Genomic DNA, 23,912 nt, shown 5'->3' on the forward strand with positions numbered 1-23,912 from the left:
AACAAGCGACGTAGGATGAGAACTTCTTTCTATAATACAGAGTGATGCAAATTAAGGGTGTTGGGCTTGTGTCAGAAATCCAGGATTTTAATTCCAGGTTGGCCACACGTGTGACCCCATAAGTCACTACTCTCACTGAGTCTTGGTTTCTTCAGTTGTAAAATAGGAATGTCAAATCTGCATTGCCAAACTTACAGGGTTGTGTTAAAAGCAGACAAGCTATCTGAAAGTACTTTGTAAGATCTACAAATATAATTTACCTAACGTAAGGTATGCAACACAGCCACAATTATTAAAATCAGTCATTCTCCACCCAGGCAATTCTGCCTCCCAGGGAACACGGGCAATACCTGGAGACATTGTGGTCGTCCCAACCGGGGGTTGCTGTACTTGCACCTAGCGGGTAAAGTATTTGCATTTTCATGAAAATTCAGTCCTCATTCTAAGCTCAAATACTAATTACATATAAATCCAGTGCAATGCTCAAAAAATTCCATCCATTTGTACATTCAACATTTTAGTGCAATGTCCTACATGGTAAAATAGTTTTAGACCATTCGTATCTTTGAATTATCCAGTAGCTTGCAAAATTGCAAATTAAAAACTGTAAAACACTTTGAAGACTATTTCTCTGAAGTCACAGAGTACTTATAATGCAGGATTAACCTCAACCTATGAAAATCCTGAAGACAATCTAATCAAGTAATACATTTCTAACTATGCTTTGATGCTGCAGATTAATTTATATATTCCTAGATACCATCTTAAGATTTTTTAAGTGCTTTTTATTCCTAATTACATTCTTAAAAGATAAAAAGAAAACCACTTCAGAGTCTTCTCTGTATGTCATTTTAAAAAGTACCCATGTCATTAAGGGCAAAAGAAAGTAATTTGTACTGCTACTGTTTAAAATTCTGTAAAGCCATTAGAACTTATCTGTCATCATAATCCCCAGCCATTGGCAATATCGCACAACACACATTTTCAAAACCTAATACTACAGAGGCATATTTAAATACGACATTGAAAGAAACTTTTAAAAATAAAAGCTTTATTAAAATCTTATATATTTCATTCATTGAGTAATTTCTCTGTATTTAGAGAATAAAAATAGACATCCATTTTCTAAACTTCACCACTATGCCATATTGCACTGCCCAAAAACAACACAATAAGAAAATTCATTTTTATATCTTTTAAGCTTTCTAACTGATTCAAAGCATATACGAATTCAAAGCAAGTGCCTTAAAGTTAGTGTGCATGAGAGAGAATAGTCTCATTCCAGCACACAGTAGGAGAATGTCTTTGACCTCACCCTTGGACATCATTTTTGGAATTTTTCTAATCTGTTAAAACACATTGTTCCTAAATTTGCTGCCTCATTAAGATTTAACAGAATTATCACATCAATTTTCTACCTAACTTTTCTTCAAAGCTGAATACTCTCATTTCTCTTGCTTGTCTACAATCACGGAAAGAACTTGAATACTTGATGACATAGCAATAACTGGAGTAAGAGTACAAAACCATCCTCAAATAGGAGGAAAATTTTCTACATCCACCAAGTGCTCAACATACATGATATCAAATACTTTCACAATTACATTTCCCAGAAAGGAAAAGAAGGCACAAATCTACTTTCATATTTTTATAAAACCAATAATTTTCACATTACAAAATGATGAAATACAGAACTAAATATAACAAATGTCTTTTAAAACCTCTAAAGAAAATTATATTTTGCCATTAGTATAAAAACATTATTTTACAGAAAAAATTAATACACTCCTAATTTCAATCAGCTTCTGATTCTTTCTGTGCATTTTTTCAATACTGACTTACCTTATATTACTGCTTCTCATAAGAAAGTGTATAAAGCCAACATATGAGTAAATCCAACTAGAACTAATAATTTAGCAATTCTAGCCAGTTAAGAAACATTTAGGATTTATCATTACTCCATTAAATTTTTTTCTTCATTTTATTTATTTATTTTTTTGAGGAAGATTAGCCCTAAGCTAACATCTGCTGCCAATCCTCCTCTTTTTGCTGAGGAAAACTGGCCCTGAGCTATCATCCGTGCCCATCTTCCTCTACTTTATATGTGGGACGCCTGCCACAGCATGGCTTGACAAGCGGTACATAGGTCTGCATCCGAGATCCGAACCAGTGAACCCCGGGTCACCAAGGTGGAATATGCAAACTTAACCGCTACGCCACCGGACCAGCCCCTCTTCTTTATTTTTATTGTTAAACTAATGTTTAATTGCAGGTAACAGAGAAACACATATATTCATATATTTGCAATTAGATTATTTTTACATAGCCATTGTAATTCATTTTCCAATTCTATTTCTTAAAAATATGAAATCATGGGGCTCGCCCCGTGGCCGAGTGGTTAAGTTCGCGCGCTCCACTGCAGGCAGCCCAGTGTTTCGTTGGTTCGAATCCTGGGCGCGGATATGGCACTGCTCATCAAACCACGCTGAGGCAGCGTCCCACATGCCACAACTAGAAGGACCCACAACGAAGAATATACAAGTATGTACTGGGGGGCTTTGGGAGAAAAAGGAAAAAATAAAAAAATCTTAAAAAAAAAAAGGAAAAGAAAATTAAAAAAAAAAAATGAAATCATGATTTTCCGTTAATAAAGAGTTCCAAAGACCTAAGAATGTGTTTAAAAATCAAGGACTCATGTCGGTCTGAATACTTTTTTCTTTAAAACTAGATGCCAACAAGTAGAGGCCAAAAGTAGAGCAGCCCATTGTGAATGTGCGGCTCCCGAGCCTGTTTGCACATCAGTTGGTTGGAACTTGGAATCGAGTCTCCCATTGAAAGAGCGTTATAAATGCCGCTTCTTTCCCAGGCCTTCCCCCAACAGCTCTTAAGTAGTTTAAAAAGCAAACTAACATTAGACACCTCAAAACAAACAAAAAAGGCGTGCATACAAAACATGCAAATGTTATCTCCTAACCTGGTCCCACTCCTCCCTCTCCTCCCCATATTTGTATGGAACTTTCTGTTCACTACAAATAAGTCTCTGAGAGGGAAATATTAAATTATTTGGTTTCCAGGTTACTTAAAACCTGTATTCCCCACTATGAAAAGTCACCCTGCTCTCTGGGAAACAAACTGCTATGGAACCTATATTATGAAACCAGCTTCTGTACCATTGCATTTATTATCTGTAAACGTTCTGGTTGCAACTTGGTCTGCCAGAAACACATCTTCCATCCTGAAATGACGGCATTTTGTGTGTGCGCCCCTACTCTCGCCAAGCTCTGTTCCAGGTACTGGGAATGAGCTGAAAAACTCTGTGAGGAAGACTAACAAGTGTCAAATTGCAAGGGTGACAAGTGACAAGAAGAAAACTGTGAGCCTTTTTTTTTGGTGGGGGGGTGACCTAGTCAGGGTGGTCGTTGGTGGAGAGGTGTGAGCTAAGATTTTGGCATTAGCAAAACCCAGAGGAGAGGAAAGAAAACTCTCAGCCAAAGAAAGCTGTCCTGGAGCAGAGGGAACCCGGCATGTTCAAGGAAGGCCGGAGGGGCTCAAGCGGAAGGAGCAAGGGCTGAAGTGGAGAAGGCCAGACCATGCAGGACCTTCCAGAATCCAGGAAAGCCTTTGTCTTTATCCTAACATTCCTGGGGAAACCCCAAAGTATTTAAGCAGGTAGATGACATGTCCAGATTTGGGCTTGGAAAATAATCATTATCAATTCCATTTCACAGCTGAAACTGAAGCTAGAGAAATTAGGTGACCTGACCTACAGCCACAGTGGGGTTTGTGACCCAGCCAGTGTTCAAACAAGGTGCGCTTGACTCTGAGGCCTGTGCTCTTCCCACTTTCTACACAACCTCCCAGAAGCTGGGAAGCAGAAACCCAAGCCACAGCCACGTCCAGGGAGAAAACTAAGAGTCACTGGCAGTTCTCTCCCACCCCCTTCCTCCCGTGACCTTTGTGGCCCCAATCCTGAACCAAGTGGTGGAAGGAAAGAATTTCTCTATGCTCTTGCCTCTCAGGCCCCTGCCCCACCTGCCCCACCTGCCCCACCCCACACCACATCACCCCACCCATCTTCACTGGCAGAGGCAAGAAGCCAGAACAGGGCTAGGAGGGGTGGGGCAGGCTGAAAAAGTGATGCAGAGCTGCTGTTGAGACCACCATGGGAGCCAAGGATGGAGGTGTGCTGGGAGAAAGCCAATGAAGGGCCCACTCACAGCAACTCATAGAAGTGCTCACAAACTTCTATAGCAACAGACTCTAAAGTGGAACAATCTCTACGCAACAAATCAAAATAAGGAACCTAGTAGGAACGGCCTGATGGCGTAGTGGTTAAGTTTGAGCACTCCACTTTACCGGCCTGTGGTTCACGAGTTTGGATCCCAGGTGCAGACCTACACACCACTTGTCAAGCCATGCTGTGGCAGCATCCCACATACAAGACAGAGGAAGACTGGCAACAGATGTTAGCTCAGGGCCAATCCTCCTCACCAAAAAAATAAAATAAAATAAAAATAAAGAACCTGGTGTCTCTTGCAATCACAAATCCCATGTCGCTGGAGAAGTCACTTTGCCTATTTCACATCCAGTCTCCTCAGGACCTGCTCCTGCCTGACTGCTCAGTTAAGCGGCACCACCTCTGACTTCCTGCTCTCTTCTAATTCCCAATGCACACGTGACCCTGAACTTCAGAGAACATCTGTCTGAATAACTCGCAAGTATTTTCATATAATATATAATTGCTGACTACACTAAACTTTCTATCACCTGACCACTTTTAAGGACTATTCCACTGTTCATGTAGAATAACACCTGAATATATCAGTAAAATCAGAATATGATTCTTTACTGCATCAAATTCTAAAATCTGGTATTACTAGCTAACACAATTTCTCTGTTCCTACATCTTCTCTCCCCAGCTAAACGGTATCTCACAGACTAGATATTTCCTAGAATTCCCCAACAGAATTTATTTTTTTTCTTTTGATGTTTATTTCTTTGATTTCAATTTCGTTTGCTTTGATTTTTAAAAATTCATTAGCATTCCCTAGGAACACTCTAGTGAAATAAGGGGAGAAGCAACCTGAAAATGTGCCTAGTGAAAAAGATCACAGCCCACAATCAAACAGAAATTCAGACCTGCATCTTAAATTGGGCCAAGATGTAAAAACAGTCTTTCAAGTGAGGAGTTCTTTCCTATGGCATTTTAATTCCTACCTCCTCGCTTTAATTAGATACTGTAGTTTTCTCTCTCAGCCACATACGAGGATTTCTTAGTATGGGCCAATTGGCTGGTCCCATTTCCTATTATTCAAACCACATTAATTTTTCAGATTCTTAATAGAGTTCTACCAAGTTTATCGTGCAATATTAAGTTGGTGCAACAACGAGTAATTTTTAACGAAATTATGTTACAATAATCATTACCATAAACAGGACTAAGCAGCAAGAAATCTTAGGCCACTTTCCCAGCAGGAATTTCAGAATCTTTTTCTACCTGGTCACTGCTCCCTGCTTCTGACAGTTCCTCTGTTATGGTGAATAAATGTTTAGAATCTTTGACCAGCCCTCTGGCAAGACTTTTCCAAATGGCTTTTGCAAAATTGTTTAAATATGATTGTTTAAACAATGCTTTTCAAGATTATTGCTTAAATATATTCTATTATTTAAATAAGACTATTTCAGGGCTTAGTGGCCTAGTGGTTAAGTTCCCAGCTGTCTGCTTCAGTGGCTCAGGTTCAGTTCCTAGGCACGGACCTACACTACTTGTGTGTCAGTGGCCATGCTGTCGCAGCAGGTCACGTGAAAAAAAAAAAAAAAGAGGATTGGCAACAGATGTTAGCTCAGGGCAAATCCTCCACAGCAAATAAATAAATAAAACTACTTCCTATATGATATGGTTCAGCTAAAACACCACCACAGACTCTTAACAGCTGAGAACAAGTGGGCTTACAAGCCTTTAGTGTAACTTATAAATACAATTTAGAATAAAACTTCATAGTAAAAATAGTTTTTAAAAAAGAGCACCTCTTTGTTGGTGATCGGAATAGACAGGAAATAGTTGGGTTGATAATCTTTTCGCTTTTTTTTCCTCTTCTTTATCTGCTCTTTACTGATCCGTTCATTTTCTTTATTTTTCTCCAAATTTCTTTGAGGTACATCAGGGACTGGAGGGAAAAAGACAAACAATAACATGTCTTACGCATTTAAACAAAGATAATTTAGTCAGAACAAAAAGGAAATGAGTACCATATAAGTAGCAATCATTCATAATAGTCATTTCAAATCTAAAGCAGGAGTTGGCAAACTCTTCTGTACAGGACCTCCTAGGAAATATTTTAGGCTTTGCAGATCACATGGTCTCAGTTGAAATGACCCAAGTCTGCTGTAGACAAAACATTGATGAACAGGTACAGCTGTGTCCCAGTAAAACTTTATTCACAAAGCAGATGGTTAGCCAGATTTGGCCCACAGGCCACAGTGCACTGACTCTAATCTAAAGCACCATTAATAACCATTCTCTTCCCCACCGCATGAATTTCATGATACTTGGAAAGATCATTTTTTCACCCATCCTGTATATGTATATTTGTGACTTCTATAACATAACCACTTGTAACAGTGCCACTCAAAGTTCGGTTAGTGGTCAATGTCAAACTACAAACTACTTGCTGCAAAAATTAAGAGACTGCTGTAGAAGCTTTCATAGCAATTAGGCAAAGTAATTTTGTCCATTGAATTTTGGTTTCTATTTTGTAGGTCATTTTTTTACATCATTTTTCTAATCACTCATTTTTTACTGTATTTTCCAAAAACCATCAGTTGGCAACCAATGGGAAATTTCAGAAAAAAAAAAACAACTGGCCCATGACCATAGATAATTTGAGAAGCACTTAGTGTGCTGCTTTTTAAAGTCATCCTCAAAAGACTCATTTACAACACCCAACAATTCTAATTATGAAGCTATGCCTCCAGAAATAATTACCAAATCAGTGTGAAATGCCATTGTCTCCCTTTTACAGATTCTTTCAGGGCCTTCCACATGCATGCAGAACCACCCTTAATTGAGTTTTCAGGCTGTGTCTTCTTGAACAGTAGCTTACTGTTCAAAATGAAGTGCCTCATAGAAACTTTGTAAAAATTCAAATATAATTATTTTTTTGAGGTATGATTTTGGAAAGGGGTGGGAGGGAGGAACCACTTTACCTTACATTCAGTCCTATAAGGTTGGTTCCATCTTTGGGTGCAACTCTAACAGACCATGGTGACAGCCTGCACACAACGCCTCGAGAAGGACTGTGGGAAAAGTCTAGGCTGAACCAACAGCAAGGCCTGTGTGCGTGAACAACCTTGATCTAACTAGACTCCTTCTTTTACATGTGATGAAACAAAAGTGAAGAAAAACTTTTAAAATCTGCTCAATGTCCCCGAGTCCGATCTGATACCTAGACATTTTAACTCTCTCCTTCCAGTGTACTTTCTGCTGGATCAAACTGCTTCTCTCTCGAAGCATAAGTAGTTACCGCCACACATAAAACCAAAGAGCAGAAGCAAGTGTCCCTATTCTGTTGTTCTTGAAAATATTAATAGGAAACAATTTTTAAATAAATGTCACAACTAGTATTTTAAAATACTCACTTCTAAGAAAAATAGTAGATTATGTTTAAAATTTAAAAACTAAGGGTGTGTGGAAATAGGCATGCTGTCTTTCTAGGACTAACACATATTTGTGAGACCTAGACGACAGGGGTGAATTAAGAGCAAGGTGACCTCGGTAGTAGGTCTACCCGTATCATGATGAGTTAAGACAAGGTTACCTGGCGTGCTTGTGCATCCATTTCACTACCGCATTTCTCAACAATGTGCCTAATGATTAATGTGGTTAAAATGATAAAGCTTCACAAACAGAGAACACACATATTTGAAATATAAATTATGATTAGCTTCTTTGATACACATGAGCTTGTTGAACTTGAAACATTCTATTGCTAAGAAAAAATACACAGCATTCTCATCTGTATTATGAAAATTATCTGAATTGCCTCATATGATGCCACTAGGTTTTATTTTCTATGCAATTTTTTTAATATGGAAAATCAAATCAATGTTGTTGAGTTGCATGTAATTTTATACATCTGAGAAACAGTCCTACATTTGATTGTAGTAACATGAACCAATGTAGTAATTTTAAACAGAAGCCACAAATGTGCTAATGAAGTATCACATATTTCAAATCCACTTCTAAATACATTTTTAGCCCACTTGCATCTGCTCTTAGTAAATTGGTCCTCTGGAAATGGAAGCCAATTTTAATATAGTCTGGAACCAGAGTGGCTAGGTTGGAATCCTGGCTTCCCTACTTACTAGTGGTACTATCTTAGATAAGTCACATAAAACTCTTTATCTCAGTTTCTTCCTCTATAAGCTGAGAATAATAATAATGGCTACCGCATGGGGTCATTTTGAGGATTACGTGAAGTAACACATGAAAGCTCTTAGACTTCTTTCTGGTGCAAAGTAACCACTATTATTAACTATTATAATTATTAGATATAACCCAGGGCTAAACAGGGAGATACATTGGTATCTGCTAAGATCATTTAGAGGACTCCAAAAAGAAACTGAGATGATTTATAAACTATCCACTGTTTTAATTATCCAGACCACTTGCACCCTCTATGAGTATGGAAAATATACAGCAGTCTTGAATAGTTTTTTAAAAATTAAATGTAACAGTGAAAAAAATTTCAAAAGAAAAACATCCATTTTTTAAGTAAAATTACAAACTAATTCTAAATAAGTTCCCAGCATCCTCCTCCTTACATCTCATTGGCCAAATCAGGACACAGGGCTAACCCCAGGCATTGCAGGAAGCTAGGACAGCATCTGGCAGTTATTGACCTACGCCTATGTGAGGAAAATAATCTACAAAAGGAAAAAGGGAGGGGTCCACTGCTGGGAAGGCAACTAGCAATGTCTGTTTCGGTCCTATAGAGGCAGCACGAAAAGGGCATTGACCCAAAGACTAGTCTTCCAACAAGAATCTTTCCATCATGTCACTTCATTTCTTTACCTGAGAACTTAAAAAGCTGGTCAGTCCTTGGAGAAATAGGTGATTCTAGGTCTGGGGCATAACATGTACGAGAGGAACCCAGAAATTCAAAGACATCTGGAACCATGTCAGAAGGTCTCTAGAGCCAATTTGAAAGTCCCCCCACTGGCCAAAGATGGGACAATTTGAGCATCAAATAGAATAGTAACTTCAATGGTGTGGAGTACATGAAAAATGTTTAAATCCATCAGTTCATAATAACACTCAAAAGAAAAATTAAAACCAAAAACTCACAGGTCAGCTTTGGAGGAGTCTAAAGAACTATTATTCTAAAAGTCTGAAGATAAAGGGGGGAAAAATCAAGCATTTATTCAGCTTTTCCTTATAACCAAATAGTCACACAGGAAACAGTTAACTAAGTAAAGTTCTTCTTTATAGAAATTTTCAGCTAATAAATACAAAAGGCTAGAGTTAGAATATCAGCATTTTGAAACCCTTAACAGAGTATGGATCAACCCAAAGAACATCAATGGATGACCCATGAGATGGAAAGCTGATGGGGAATTTAATAATGCATCAGGTGACAAGACAGGAAGTCAGCAATCAATCTTAACATCACAAAAAGGCAAGACAACCAAACATTTTTTGCCTCCTGATATCCCACAACAGGAAATTCAAAACACTTTTGGAGCATTCTTGCCAATTTTCAAAAACTCAATCAAGCCTCCTAATCTAATTACCAGTTTACTGGAAATATAAAGGACAGAGAAACATGTTAAATGACCATAATATGGGCACTTCTACACAATCTGATTTCTTCAACAATAAACACACACATAAGGAAAAACCAGACGTGGAGATCCGCAGATGAAGAGACTGAAGAGATGCAGCCATCAAATATAATGCACAGACTTTGGTTCCTGATGCAAACCAGTTTTTAAAACATTATGACACAGAAATGTGAATACTGACAGGATATTTGATGAGATTATGAATTACCATTATTTTTTGGTGTGGTAAGGTATTTTAGATATATTAAGGATTTTTTTTTAAATTCCTTATCTTTTAAAGATACATACTAAGGTATTTACAGATTAAAAATGATACACCTGGGATTTACTTCGAAACAATCCAGTGAGGAAGAGGTGATTAATATATGAGGCTCATTCCACTATTCTACTTTTGAATATCCTTGAGAGTTTCTATAATGAAATATTTTTTTAAAAAATAAAGAAAAGAAAGAAACCCAGGGGTAGGAAAGGGACAGCTAGGGGTCTCTTCCAGTTCTAGTTTTCTGTGATCTGTGATAAAGGTACTAACAGTTAACTAACTGTACTAACTAAACCATACTAACCTGTACCAATGAGGACATTTCATGGTGAAATTGAAAAAAGAATGGTGTCCAGGGCTGGCCCCGTGGCCTAGTGGTTAAGTTTGGCGCACTCCACTTTGGAGACCCAGGTTTGGTTCCTGGGCGTGGACCAATCTCACTGGTTGACAGCCATGCTGTGGCGGCAACCCACATACAAAATAGAGGAAGATTGGCATGGATGTTAGCTCAGGGCAAATCTTCCTCAAGGAAAAAGAGGAAGATTGGCAACAGATGCTAGGTCAGGACCAGTCTTCCTCAGCAACAATAACAACCACAAAAGAATGGTGTCCAAACGAATAATCCAGCTGATTTTATAACCTTTAGTTCATCTCAAAATTAACATAGTAGAAAGAGAATCCTGAACCTATAATCTAGTTTTCCTTTGTCAAACCACAAGTATCAACCCACTAGTGTGTTATGAAATCAACTTAGAAGATAATAAAAAAGCACTTTTTAAAAACTGGAATGGAAATGAATGGAGTACGGTGGGGTGGGGTGGGGTAGAGTGGGATAGAACAGAAGTAATAGAGACAGTACACTGCTTATGGTAAGTGCAAATAGTGCTTCATGAAACCTGAGTTATTTGTATACACAGCGTACTAGGTGGCAGTGTAAAATGTATTCCTTATTGTGAACATAAGACATAGAATGCTTTTTGCTGTCTTTTACTCAATATGAACAATACTAAGAGGAACAGACTTAATAACATGGTATTTAAAAGACTGCTGAAGTTTTCAGCACTTCAGGTTGTTCTATACCTTATCTCTATAAAACTAAACTGTCTTCCTCTCTTGCAGCAACTTCTTTTTGCCACTTCAAACATTCCCTAAGTCCATTTTGCAGAAAGAAAATTATAATCTCCGGAAGTATTAGTTATAATGTGTGACAACTCTAACAATTCTCGTATCATGAGAATGACACAGAGTAAAACCCCAATTCAGAATACAACCTCTTGGTAAAAATAAAGAAATACAGGGTTTTTCTAAATTCCCTTAGCTTTCTGTAATAACTATTTCACTTTCCTTTGCACTGGATTATCCAAAATTTTCTTTTGTTAGGCATCCCAGACAGGGCAAAGTTTAAAATTATTTTGATGAGATCTAGGCAAAAAAAGAAAAGAATCCTAGATTTATTACTATACTACGGTTTTATTTACCCTTGTAACATGCTTGTTTTTTTTAATTCAGTGAGTCCTGCTGATTTATGACCAACTTGTGACACACTGAGTCCAACATCTCTTTTCTCTCTTTTGCATATCTTCCTTGCCTTTTATTTGTAAAGTTTATTTGTACAGCCAGAGCATAAAATACCTTTTTTCCTTACTGAACCTCATTTGATTTCTAACTTTGAAATCATAATCTAAGTTCTAAAATATAATTTGCTATTATTCTTTTTATTTAGTTCATATGAAAATATAATGAGCAAAGTGGTCATATAATATCTAGTTAACTAATAAAAATATGAAAGATCAGTGACCATAGAAGCAAAATGTGGAATGCTTTGGCCCTGCACCCTGCATCTCTCCCTGGATTATTTAGAGTAACTTTATTGTTTAGCAAAAAAAAAAAATCATCAGTTGCAGTAGAGCTTGCAAACCCACCTCATAAATTTAATTGATTACACTTGTTAATTTTCATAATGATTTCAGTAGCCATTTTAATGTGCTCCAATGAATCTGGTCTTGTTGACAAAGGCTGTAAGTCTCTGATCCATGCATTTGGTTTTTTACCTAAAGCATAACATGTCATTTTATGTAAATTACCTAATTTTTCCTAAAGTTTTATTTATTCCCTCAAACAACTACAAGGGAGCGAGTTATGGGAGAAATTAATTTAATTAGCTAGTCCATCTGTTGTTGCTGGTTGCTTGTGTGCACACTTGCTCTTAGCCAAAAGGCTGGGAATGAACTAGATTTTGTTTTGACATTCTTTTCTTTTTTCTTGTTGTTACTTAAACAGTCAAAATCTTTGAAGTAACCATGCTCAAAACTCCTTAATTATATGACTTAGAATATTGCCTTCTATATTTCACAGATTTCCCCTTACTATCTGAAGAATCTCTGGTGAATTACTAAAACTTTCTTAAAAAAGTAATTTTACCTCCCTCATTAAGTTTCTGTGAGGATTACGTAAGAAAATATAAAGCACTTAGCAATGTACCGAAAGGATTCACTGATATTATTTCAAAATATTGCTCTCAAGGAGAAGATTTTTTAAAATATTTAATTTAGCAACTATATTTAGGCAAAAAATTTTGGTGAGATAATTAATACAAATTTTCAGAGGGTAGTTCTGTGCCACACACTGTCGTAAGAACTTCACATGCATTAATGAGTTGACACCTGCCAAGAATCCTAAGAGATAGCTACAATTATGCCAGTTTCCTAGATCAGGAAATTGAGCGCAGACACTTGCTCAAAGTACACAATAAGAAAGCATCGGAGCAAATTCTGACCCTTGACAGTCTGACTCCACAGTCCCCACTCTTAGCCACCACAGTTTAAGAACTTTCACAACTTTCACTTGATTTAAGAATCAAGAACTTTCATAAAATTTGAAGATCAGAGAAAGGAACAAAAAAATTGCTCATAAACCCACTATCTTAACACAATCACTATGAATTTTGGTGACAGATCACATAAAGTATTTATACAATTGTAAGCAAATAACACATACATTTTTCCCCTACTTTTTCACTTTGCATTTTATATAGGAAATGTTGCCTGTAACATAGTTTTCAGAAATAACATTTTCAGGACCAGCCCTGTGGTGCAGCAGTTAAGTTCACGCACTCCACTTCAGCAGCCCAGGGCTCCCTGGTTCGGATCCTGGGCACGGACCTACACAATGCTTGTCAAGCCATGATGTGGCAGGTGTCCCACAAATAAAGCAGAGGAAGATGGGCATGAATATTAGCTCAGAGCCAATCTTCCTCAGCAAAAAGTGGAGGATTGGCGGTGGCTGTTAGCTCAGGGCTAATCAAAAAATAATAATAATATTTTCATAATATATAAATGCATAATACATAATTTAAGGCACTAGTATAGCTTACTCAGCCATTCCCTAATTTGGCCATTTTGGGGTGTTCCCAATATTTTTACTATTTAAAAGACACTGTGACACATATTTATGAGTAAAACTTTTTTCCACAAGTAAGACTATATTCTTGTATTGGGAATCTCATGAGCGGTTCTATAACACGTATGAACATTGCTGGAGATTCCAACAAACTCCATTCTAAAAGGTCTGTAACAGTACAATGTGGGTATGACATTAAATCAATAAAGATATTACCAATTTGGTAAGTTACAATCATATTTTAATGTGCATCCTTTGATACTTGTGAAGTTGAATAACTTTCCATATATTTATTTATTTACTAACTGAATTTAATCTTCTATATCATTTGCCTAGCACCAATAATAGTATCTGGTACGTAGCAGGTACTCAATAAATATGTGTTCAATGAATTAATGTATCTAAAGGGCTTTTTCTAATTTTTATTTGTTTTCTTGTTTTTTTTAAAAAAAAGGAAAAAGATGTCAACTCTTTGTATTATTTGGGACAAATATTTGCCTTAAGCCCTTTCAAATCAAAATTTAGAATATGTATAACATGCTTCAACAAATTAGAGAGGACACAGGACATAATTTATCCTTTTTGCAAAAGTGACTCAGGCTAATCACTCACTCTAGCAGGTATTGGGACTCAATTTTATTTGATACAGCATTCTTTTATAAAAAATTTTTTTCAGGTAAAGGTAAGTTCCAATCAATATTTTAAAAGGCTTAAGAGTTGAAGTATTTTTTAAAATACAACTTAATAGATTTAGCTAATAAATAAGCAATGAAATGATAATTTCCTTTATCTCTAAAACCACCAGTAATTACAGGGTTAGAATTCTGTGTGAGGTAAAATAGGATTATAATCATTCCAACATGAGAACTGAATTCCACACTTAGAAGAGACACATGACTGAAAACAAAAAAAAAACAAATATTTCATTTTGAGTCTTGATTTAAATGTGGCTAAACAGTTAAGGACTGTGATTCTCTTAAGAGAGTCGAGTCCATTAAACGGAAGCCTCCACGAATTCCCTCTGTGGGAGCACACTAAGCTATTCCTCTCAGCAATAGAGTGACTCGCCACAACTCCCATTCGACTCTCAGAGGCAGGACTAACGGCAACCCCAAACGTTTTCCGGAAAGTTTACTGGGTCTCTAACCGAGTGACCAACGACACTTCCCCCTGGAAAGAGCACAGACCCACTCAGGTCCAGGTCAGCAACTCACTCACGCTGGCTTTCCTCCCAGAACGCGTCCAGAGAGAGCCAGGTGTGGCTCAGGCTGTACTGCCTCCTCAAAATTTCTACAGGATTTTCTTGTGTACATACATTTGGATATTTTACTTCTAATGTATATAATTCTAACATATTTTATATTTAATTCTAACAATAGTCTAATACATTTTATATTCTAACATGTAATTCTAAGGGCCGGCCCAGTGGCACAGGGGTTAAGTTTGCCCGTTCTGCTTTGGCGGCCGGGGTTCGCCGGTTCAGATCCCGGGTGCAGACCTATGCACCATTTGCCAAGCCATGCTGTAGCAGGCGTCCCACATATAAAGTAGAGGAAGATGGGCACGGATGTTAGCTCAGGGCTAATCTTCCTCAAAAAAAAGTCAAATATAATTCTAGCAAAACAGACTCTTCCCAAAAAGAAAACTGACAAAAAAATGTATAGACCCATTTCAGCCAACCAGACCACAGGACACCTGATGATGGCACTGCACCCCCACTGATGTAACACAGTTGACAAATGAGACCCTGAACCAAACATTCCGGGAGGAGTTTTTTCTTTTTTTGGTGGGGGGGGGAAGATTAGCCCTGAGCTAACATCTGTTGCCAATCCTCTTCTTTTTACTGAGGAAGATTGGCCCTGAGCTAACATCAGTGCCCATCTTCCTCTATATGTGGGACACCTACCACAGCGTGGCTTGACAAGTGGTGCATAGGTCCACACCTGGCATCCAACCCGGCAATCCCCGGCCTTTGAAGCAGAGTGCTCAAACTTAACCACTGCACCACCGGGCCAGCCCCTGGGGAGGAGTTTTCTTACTGGCAAGGATTCCCCTTCCCACGATGCTCTTTTTGTTAGCCCTGCTTTCCTCATCCCTCTGCCAGGGTTTCTATCAACAGGAATTTCTTGGCAGTCAACTCTCAATTTCCACCCACCAAAGCAAAATGAAAGAACCAAAGGCAACAACCAGGAACCAGAGAATTTTAAGGCTGTTGTCCACCATAGAGCCAGAAGACTGGTTAAATTTCCATGTTCCTAAATGTAAGAGAAAGCCACATTAAGTCCACTCACGCCACAAACTAATTACCCTGTGTTTTGGACACAAACACTTTTACTATATCTATCTTAAACCGAGTTGACAACAAAACTCCCAGTTTTCGGACATTTCTATAAAAATCTCACTTCGAAAACCTAGTTAGTAATTTCTGGTTTGCAAAGAATTTTGGTATCTGTTCCTTAGTGTTTTAGTAAATGCTATTATAAAAATGAAGGAACAAGTTGTCCCCATATAACAAAGGGATATGTTTCAAAGCTTTTATAGATAGCTTTTGTGCATTATTTTACATTTTTAATTGCCTTCTTACACATGTTACCTCTTTTGATCTGTCCAGCAACATTAGGAGGCAAGCAGGAGGGAATTTTCTGTGTTTCACAGTTGAAGAAGCCCCGGTCGTACAGATTGAGTGTCCAAGGTCACACAAGCAGAAAATGAAATAACCAAAACTTAGAACACAAGTTCCCATTTCTCTCATTACACCACACTGACTGTGTGTAAGTTGGAGCTTGGAATCTGAAATCTATCTTCCCACAAAAGTAACATCATACACGGTGGCTTGGAGTTTAGACTAACCCACAGACTTTTAACTCACAAAATCTGAACTATCGAAAAGTGGTATAATCCTATGTAGCTAAAAGTGGACTTCTGCACACTGACCTGAGCTCCTAACTTACCTAGATAACAGCATTTCTTTGGGAAGAAATATACCACATACTGCAGAGAACAGATCTTACTCGTACGAAGGATTGGCCAGTCTTCCCAATGCCCATCCTCTGAAGCAGCAGCTACACCATTCAGAGCAGGAAAGGACTGCAGAGCCACAAACATCCCCTTCCTTCTTCCTGGTCCCAGTGGCCACTGTTTCTCCTCACCAGCGGAGATATAAGAACACAGCAGCTACAGAAACAGCATTTGCTCCCTGGGATTCCGGTGGTGTCCACCTCTCCATGCCTACTACGGTTGTTTGTTCACGTACCAGATCTGTGCAAGATGTGTACAGCTCAGAAGCACCTACACCTGCACAGGTGAACAAGGTCCATCTCCCACTCCAGTCCAACTAGGAACACTCCAGCCGGACAGAGTCAGAGATGGAACAGAGCTCAGAGGGACAGGGGATGCCCACCATGCGCAGGTAGGCATGATCATTCAGAAAGCTGCTTTTTGAGCAACTTATTTGCTCAAAAAGAAGGGAATTAAGAGAAAAACATGATTACAGTCATGCGCTGCATAACAACATTTCAGTCAACGACAGATCTCATATAGGATAATGTTCCCATAAGATTAGTACCATACTGCCTAGGTGTGTAGTAGGTTATCCCGTCTAGGTGTGTGTAAGTGCACTCTATGATGTTGGCACAACGACGAAATTGCCTAACGATGCATTTTTCAAAAGGTATCCTCGTCATTAAGTGACCCATGACTGTAAATCCTTGGTATTCTTGCCTCTGGTCTCCAAAGGGTGTCTTCTTCTCCTTAACAGATACACTAATTCTTCAAAGCAAGGTTCCCCTAACAGTTGTGAACCTACAAAAGCTGTTCTTCTCTAAAGGCCAGCTGAAAAGGAAAGGATGGGAAACCCTACGTCGACAGAGCAAATCCCTCTTCCTCCTTTTGCTCCTTGGATTATGGAATGGGAAACACTGATTAGTAAATTATCAGAGACTTAATCCATTTTAAGTATCCCTCTCTCCTTACATCTCCCCAAAACATAAATCAGGTTCGCTGCATGGGAAGACAGCAAGGCAGAGAGCAATGTGGTTTCTGAGACTGGCTGAGCACCCGATCTCATGGGATTTAAGTTTAAAAAAACAAAAAAGATTCCCTGGCCCAACAAATAGGTGGACAAGAGAAATCTGTTCTTTTATATCACCCCACAGCAAATTCTGATGATCAATGAAGTTCAAGGACAGTTTTGAGGAAAGAACCCTGCAGAGTTCATATTTATCCCCAGGATTCTACATTCGCCAAACCTCTAGGAAGTCTTCCAGGACATCCAGGAGAGACGCCCCCCTCACACCCTCGCCCCATGTACTCCCACAGCATCCTCTATGGCATTCATCTATGGGATCACAGCTGCCAACGTACTGGCTCCCCAGTAAAGCTGTGAGTTTCTTGATCATGTTTCAATCTTGTCATGTGTTTCAATATTCCCAGTAACTGGCATTAATACCTAGCATTTGTCAGGCATCCAATTGTGGGGGATGGGAATTGGCCACTCCAAGATATGTCTCTTTGGCATGAGGATTATTTTGGGCTGGTTATTTTTAAAAACTGCAGACCTGAGAGAAACTCTGAAAAGTAAAAGTTACCCTTTGTAAGAGACATTTACATTTGTAATGGAATCTCTGTCTGTAAAGGTTTCTCCCTCTCTGTACCAGGAAGAAGGGGGGATGACCTTATCTCTAGAAACTCTCATCAATGCAGAAGGCAAGGACTTAAATCTGCATAATAAACTTACTCTTGTTTACTGTTCTTTTCTAGTAATCTCCCATAACTGACTCCCCCTACACCTAACATCCTCCTTTGTAGCTGAAGATGGTATTTAAGATGAGAACCTCTGCCATTTTGCCAAGTCTCTCCCATGTATACATGTTATAAAGCTTTGCTTAATTTTCTCCTGTTATTCTGTCTCATGTGAATTTAATTCACAGCCTGGCCAGAAGGACCTAGAGTGGGTAGAGGAAATGTCTTCCTCCCCTACACAATCAATGTTCAACAAAGAAATGACTAATGCATCACAAATCTCAGATTCTAATTCTTTATAATTGTGTGAAGTTAGTTAATTTACTTAACTTCTCTCAGTCTCATTTTCTCTCCGCAAAAATGAAGAGACTGAACTAGATAATTTCTTTTTTTTCTTTTTTTTTTTTTGAGGAAGATTAGCCCTGAGCTAACATCTGCTGCCAATCCTCCTCTTTTTGCTGAGGAAGTTGGGCCCTGAGCTAATATCTGTGCCACCTTTCTCTACTTTATATGTGGGTTGCCAGCCATGGCATGGCTTGATAAGCAGTGCATAGTTCTGTGCCCAGGATCCAAACTGGTGAACTCTGGGCAGCCAAAGTGGAGTGCACAAACTTAACTGCTGCACCACCGGGATGGGCCCTAGATAATGTCTTATGGAGCCTCCAGGTGCAGTCAACAAACATTTGTGGAATACACAGGTGCTTTTCCTTTTTCCTGTTCACAAGTAACCTGAATAATAGGCAAATCTGTCACCTTTTCAGCAGAACTAGCCGCAAATATCATGTACAGTATTGTTTTTACAGTGACATGAAATTCAGATTTAGATTTTTACAGAGTTTTAGCAGAATTTCAATCAAGTAAGCACTGGTTCTCTGAAGTTGGTTAACGGAGCTCTCAAAGACTGAATCAATCTAATAAATGCAAAATAGATTAAAAGTTTAACTATTTTCAATGCCATCTGTTAAAGCTCCAAAAAGCAGAGAGAATGTCTGTCTTGTTCACTGGTGACCCTCCCAATGCCTAGCAGAGTGCCTGGCTCATAGCAAAAGGCAATAAACATTTGCTAGAGGAATGGGTACTGCTGACACTAGTAGGCTCCAGAACAACTGAAGAAAGCAGCTATAAACCACAGCATGATCTGAGCCATTATTTTCTGAAGTAGCTTTTAAACTACAAAATGAGCTGGCCCAAATTTTGTGAGACTTGTCTTAATATTATCTGTGATAGCTCTGACATTAGAATACCAACAGATAACAATTAACAACCCAAACTCAAAAACATGACAAGCATTTAAGGTGAAGTAATTTATTAAGAAAAAATATATATAATCACTAAATTTATTATTCATTGCTTCTAAATACAGATTTATATAATGAAGTACTTACTTCCACAATCATCTTTAATGTCTATAGTAGCAAATGGCATATCTGCCAGAGAATTCATAGTATCAGCTTCAAATTCTTCTGACATTTCCTCTTTTCTTGACACATTTTCACACTCATTGGAATCTACTCCTCCTTTAACACATCACAAAAAGAAAAAATGCATTATTTAACTTATTTAACACATATCCTAAACTAAAACAACTCAACTAACTGAATTCAATATAAATTAATATCTGTTAAGAAATGGTCAACTTGTATCCAAATATATTATAAAGCTATTTATATAAATATTATTTGTACCATATTCTACATCTCTATAAATGCATTTTTATGTTAAACAGTTTTAATTATTTTCTAAAGCGCAGTAGTCTACACAGGGTTAGATGAAGACAGAGTTAATCAATAATCCTCAAGATCTTTTATAGCTATATTTTCCTAATTCTAAAACTACGTTTTTCACGTACCTTTGGAAAACAAACCAACAAGATTTGTCAGTCTTTTTCATGTTTATTTTTAACAATGTCACTTACGTGTTCTCATTTGTACAAGTTCTGACCTTTTTTTTTTTCAGTAAAGACCTTTAAGTTTCTTCTCTCGATTATTACATAACATTGGAAATTCAGTTAAAAATATACGGCTCTAAACATGCTTTTCTGTAAATTCAATGATTAAAAAGCAAAAGATCTTATAATTTCCCCGACAGCCCTCCCATGGGCATGTACTAATATTAAAGCCACATTTCACATTAGGTCTTTGTTTTGTGTCTTGTTATGGGTGGAACAATCACGACTTGGGTGGAGGTTAAGAGAAAGAGAGCATCTGTTTAAACTAATAAAGTTAATCGGAAATTTATCAGTAGGTGGTCTCCCCAGCACCATTATTCTCCACGATTTTATTGACAGACACAAATGTTGTTTAAACTAGGATTGAACAAAATCCTGGGATGCTTATATAATTTTTACTGTACACATTTACTAGAGACTAATTTACCATTGAAAATATTAAAGAAGTCATTTATTCCAATCTGTTGTAATCCTCTATTTTCAAATATAATACCTAAAAAACTCACTCCATTAAAGAATATGGTTTACAACATACAACACAGTAACTATCATGACAGGTCACAGTTAACATATATAACAAGAAAGCTAGATTTTTATTGCAATTTGAGCGATCTCTACTATTGTTCACATATATACACATACCTACTTTCTAGATAAAAGCAAAAAACAACGAAACTTGTGTGTTGTTTTTTGTATATCAATTAGTCGTGTTCAACCCCAAAATCAAAAAAAAAAGTAAAAGCACATTCTTTTGTTTGTTTGTTTGTGGAAGATTAGCCCTGAGCTAACACCTGCTGCCAATCCTCCTCTTTTTTGCTGAGGAAGGCTGGCCCTGAGCTAACATCCGTGCCCATCTTCCTCTATTTTATACATGGGACGCCTACCACAGCATGGCTTGCCAAGTGGTGCCATGTCCACACCCGGGATCCAAACCAGCGAACCCCGGGCCACCAAAGAGGAATGTGGGAACTTAACCACTGTGCCACTGAGCCGGCCCCAAAAGTACATTCTTAATAACGCTATTTACATTACAGTTCAAACTATATTAACTACGAGTCACATCATACACTCACAACTATTTGAAAGATGTGAGAACAAGTAAAAGTTTCCTTTCTATTTTTATGCTTGCAGTGAAAAATATAAATGCAGCTTCTACCTAAACAAAAGTTTTACTAGATCAATGCATATCTTGTGCCTCTGGGCACAAGCAGCAACACATACAGGATCATCACTGACCACGTAGCTTACACCTGAAAAATGAGCAACTAAATGCGCAATTAAATATGCAGAAGGCCAAACGAAAACCAAACAAAATGAAACAAACCCAACTTCTGTTCTTCTCTATTTTATTCTTATTCTAAGAACTTAGTAATAAGCTCAAGGATCTAATGTGCAGCATGGTGACTATAGTCAATAATACTGTATTGTATACTTGAAATTTGCTAAGAGAATAGATTTAAGCATTCTCACCAGAAAAAAAAAAAGGAACTGTGAGGTGATGGATGCGTAACTGAACTGCGGGAATCATTTCACTATGTATACTTTTATCAAATCATCACGCTGTGTACTTTTAAATATATATAATTTGTCAACTATACCTCAATAAAGCTGGGGGGAGGAAAAAACGCTGCTAAGTGCATTAATAGCATAAAGATGAGGTGAAACTGATAAACCACACTAGAAATAACAGCAGCAGCTGACAGTGGAGCACAAACTACATGCCAGGCACAGCCGGAAGCACTTTACAGACAGAAACTCATTTAACCACACCATCAGGGAGCTACTATTACATATTCATTTTACAGACTAGCTGATTAAGTAACTTGTCCAACGTTACAGCTAGTAGGTCTTGGGGCTAGAATTTGAATCCAGTCATTCTAGGGCCAAAACCTGCCCTTTCCAGCAACAGAGCCTGCTGCCTCTTCATGCAGCTTATACCACTGTAAACTGAGGCAATCGTCAGGATCAGGAGCCACGAAAATGTTCTTACCGCTTTCTGGGTATCTGTCCTATATGCTGAAATAGATTCACCACGGCTCTGTTTAAACAACAAAGCAAAAGTGGAACGACTTAAACACCTACCGATGGAAATGGTTAAACAAAGCATATTCACTCTAGACAACCAAGAATAAGGCTATGAAGACTCCAACAACTGAGAAGTTTATAACAAATACTGACTTTTAAAAAGCAGATATAGGGGCTGGCCCCGTGGCCGAGTGGTTAAGCTCCTGCACGCCGCTTGGGCGGCCCAGGGTTTCACCAGTTGGAATCCTGGGCGCGGACATGGCACTGCTCATCAAGCCATGCTGAGGCAGCGTCCCAAATGCCACAACTAGAAGGACCCACAACTAAAAAAATATGCAACTATGTATTGGGGGCTTTGGGGAGAAAAAGGAAAAATAAAAACCTTATAAATAAATAAATAAAATAATAAGCACACATAACAGTGCATATGCCCTATGATTTCCTGCAGGAAAAGGCTAAAAGATACAAATTATTTCTAAATCCTGACATAGCTGTACTCAATATATTTGTATTTTTTATTTCCGCTATTCGAATGTTTTAAACGGAGTTAATATTACTTTTAAAAGAAAACAATTAATGCATATATTTAAAATATATAATAAAACTCTACATTAAATGTATGCTGACATTCAAATAAATGGGTCCTTCCACAAATGGCTTCATCAAACACAGTCCAAAATAGGAGAAAGGGATAGACAGTTTGCCCTCTGTCACACAAAATGCAAGTTTCCTCTGTGGATAATACGACTTTATCAAGCAAGACTCTCTTCTATTCCTCCACTAGGCATACCGTGTGTATATTCCCAAGGACTAATGGAAAGGGTCAACACCATCCATGTTCACCCCGGCTTAGCTACCAAAAATAGAAACGTCTTCCATCGAGATAAATGCTGAGACCTGTGTGATAAACAAGTCACCTGACCCCCAAGCTTTGGTTTCCTCGTCATAAAAAGAACACAAAAGTACACCCCAAATTGCTAGAGAGAAATGGACAAAATAAGTTAATAATATCTTAAAAAGGGATGTGAGAAGACAGTAGCCTCCACAAACATCTTTGTGAATATGACCAAAAGAACGAGAGACGCTATCAGCATCCTGCATTGCAAGACCACGCACTAAGCCAAGGAACTGGGCTGTGAATCCTCTGACAGCCCTTCTCCCCTATAAACGCGACTCGAAGACTCACGCCCTCCGCACCCACCCACCAGGTTCTAATCATTTCATTCCCGTAACAATTGTAAACTGTTTACACTACTTAACAGCTATTATAACACATTTGAATACTTCAATGCTCCTTTATCTTTCTACGCCCTTATATAAAATCTCGCAGAAAGCACCTTTTCTCTAATAGGTTTTTGGTCCCCTTCACCTAAAATCGAACCCTAACTCGCTCTGCCCAGAAAGTTCACTTCACAGTAAGTGCTGACCTCAGCTGGAAACCAATCCTGGGCGGTCCTACAGATGTGGCGCCAGTTTAAAGAGGTCATTTCTGAACCTACAATCAGGTCCTAAATGGAGCAGTGCAGCGGTCCCGAGCTTCACTGTTGGCGGTTTAGGGTAAATATCGAGACTGTCTGCGGTTTGCGGACCACACGAAGCCCGGCGGAGGGCGGTGTGGGCATGAACTTTGTACCGAAGGTCACAGGATCAGAACGCGGGAAACAAAAGTGAAAGCGGGCGCCCCCCGGCGCGCGCTCG

The 23,912-nt window shown here is 38.3% G+C and overlaps 1 protein-coding gene across 6 annotated transcripts in view; it reads right to left on the reverse strand.

Annotated features, from left to right (window-relative positions):
* Positions 1–23,795, reverse strand: part of AKAP7 (A-kinase anchoring protein 7) — a 133,760-nt gene extending 109,965 nt beyond the window's left edge. For 2 of the 6 annotated variants that reach the window (XM_046674436.1, XM_046674442.1), the window contains exons 1-3: positions 23,642–23,795; positions 19,627–19,758; positions 6,028–6,167 (exon numbers count right to left, since the gene is read on the reverse strand). In XM_046674436.1, coding sequence (XP_046530392.1) covers positions 6,028–6,167; positions 19,627–19,711 — 225 coding nt within the window. In that variant the 5' untranslated portion in view covers positions 19,712–19,758; positions 23,642–23,795. Of the gene's footprint in view, positions 1–6,027; positions 6,168–19,626; positions 19,759–22,179; positions 22,228–23,641 lie in introns of all 6 variants that reach the window. The other 4 variants (XM_046674437.1, XM_046674439.1, XM_046674441.1 and 1 more) reach the window with 4 other exon arrangements.
* Between the last annotated feature and the right edge of the window lie 117 nt (positions 23,796–23,912).

The sequence above is a fragment of the Equus quagga genome, chromosome 11, assembly GCF_021613505.1.
Source record: "Equus quagga isolate Etosha38 chromosome 11, UCLA_HA_Equagga_1.0, whole genome shotgun sequence".
NCBI lineage: Eukaryota > Metazoa > Chordata > Mammalia > Perissodactyla > Equidae > Equus > Equus quagga.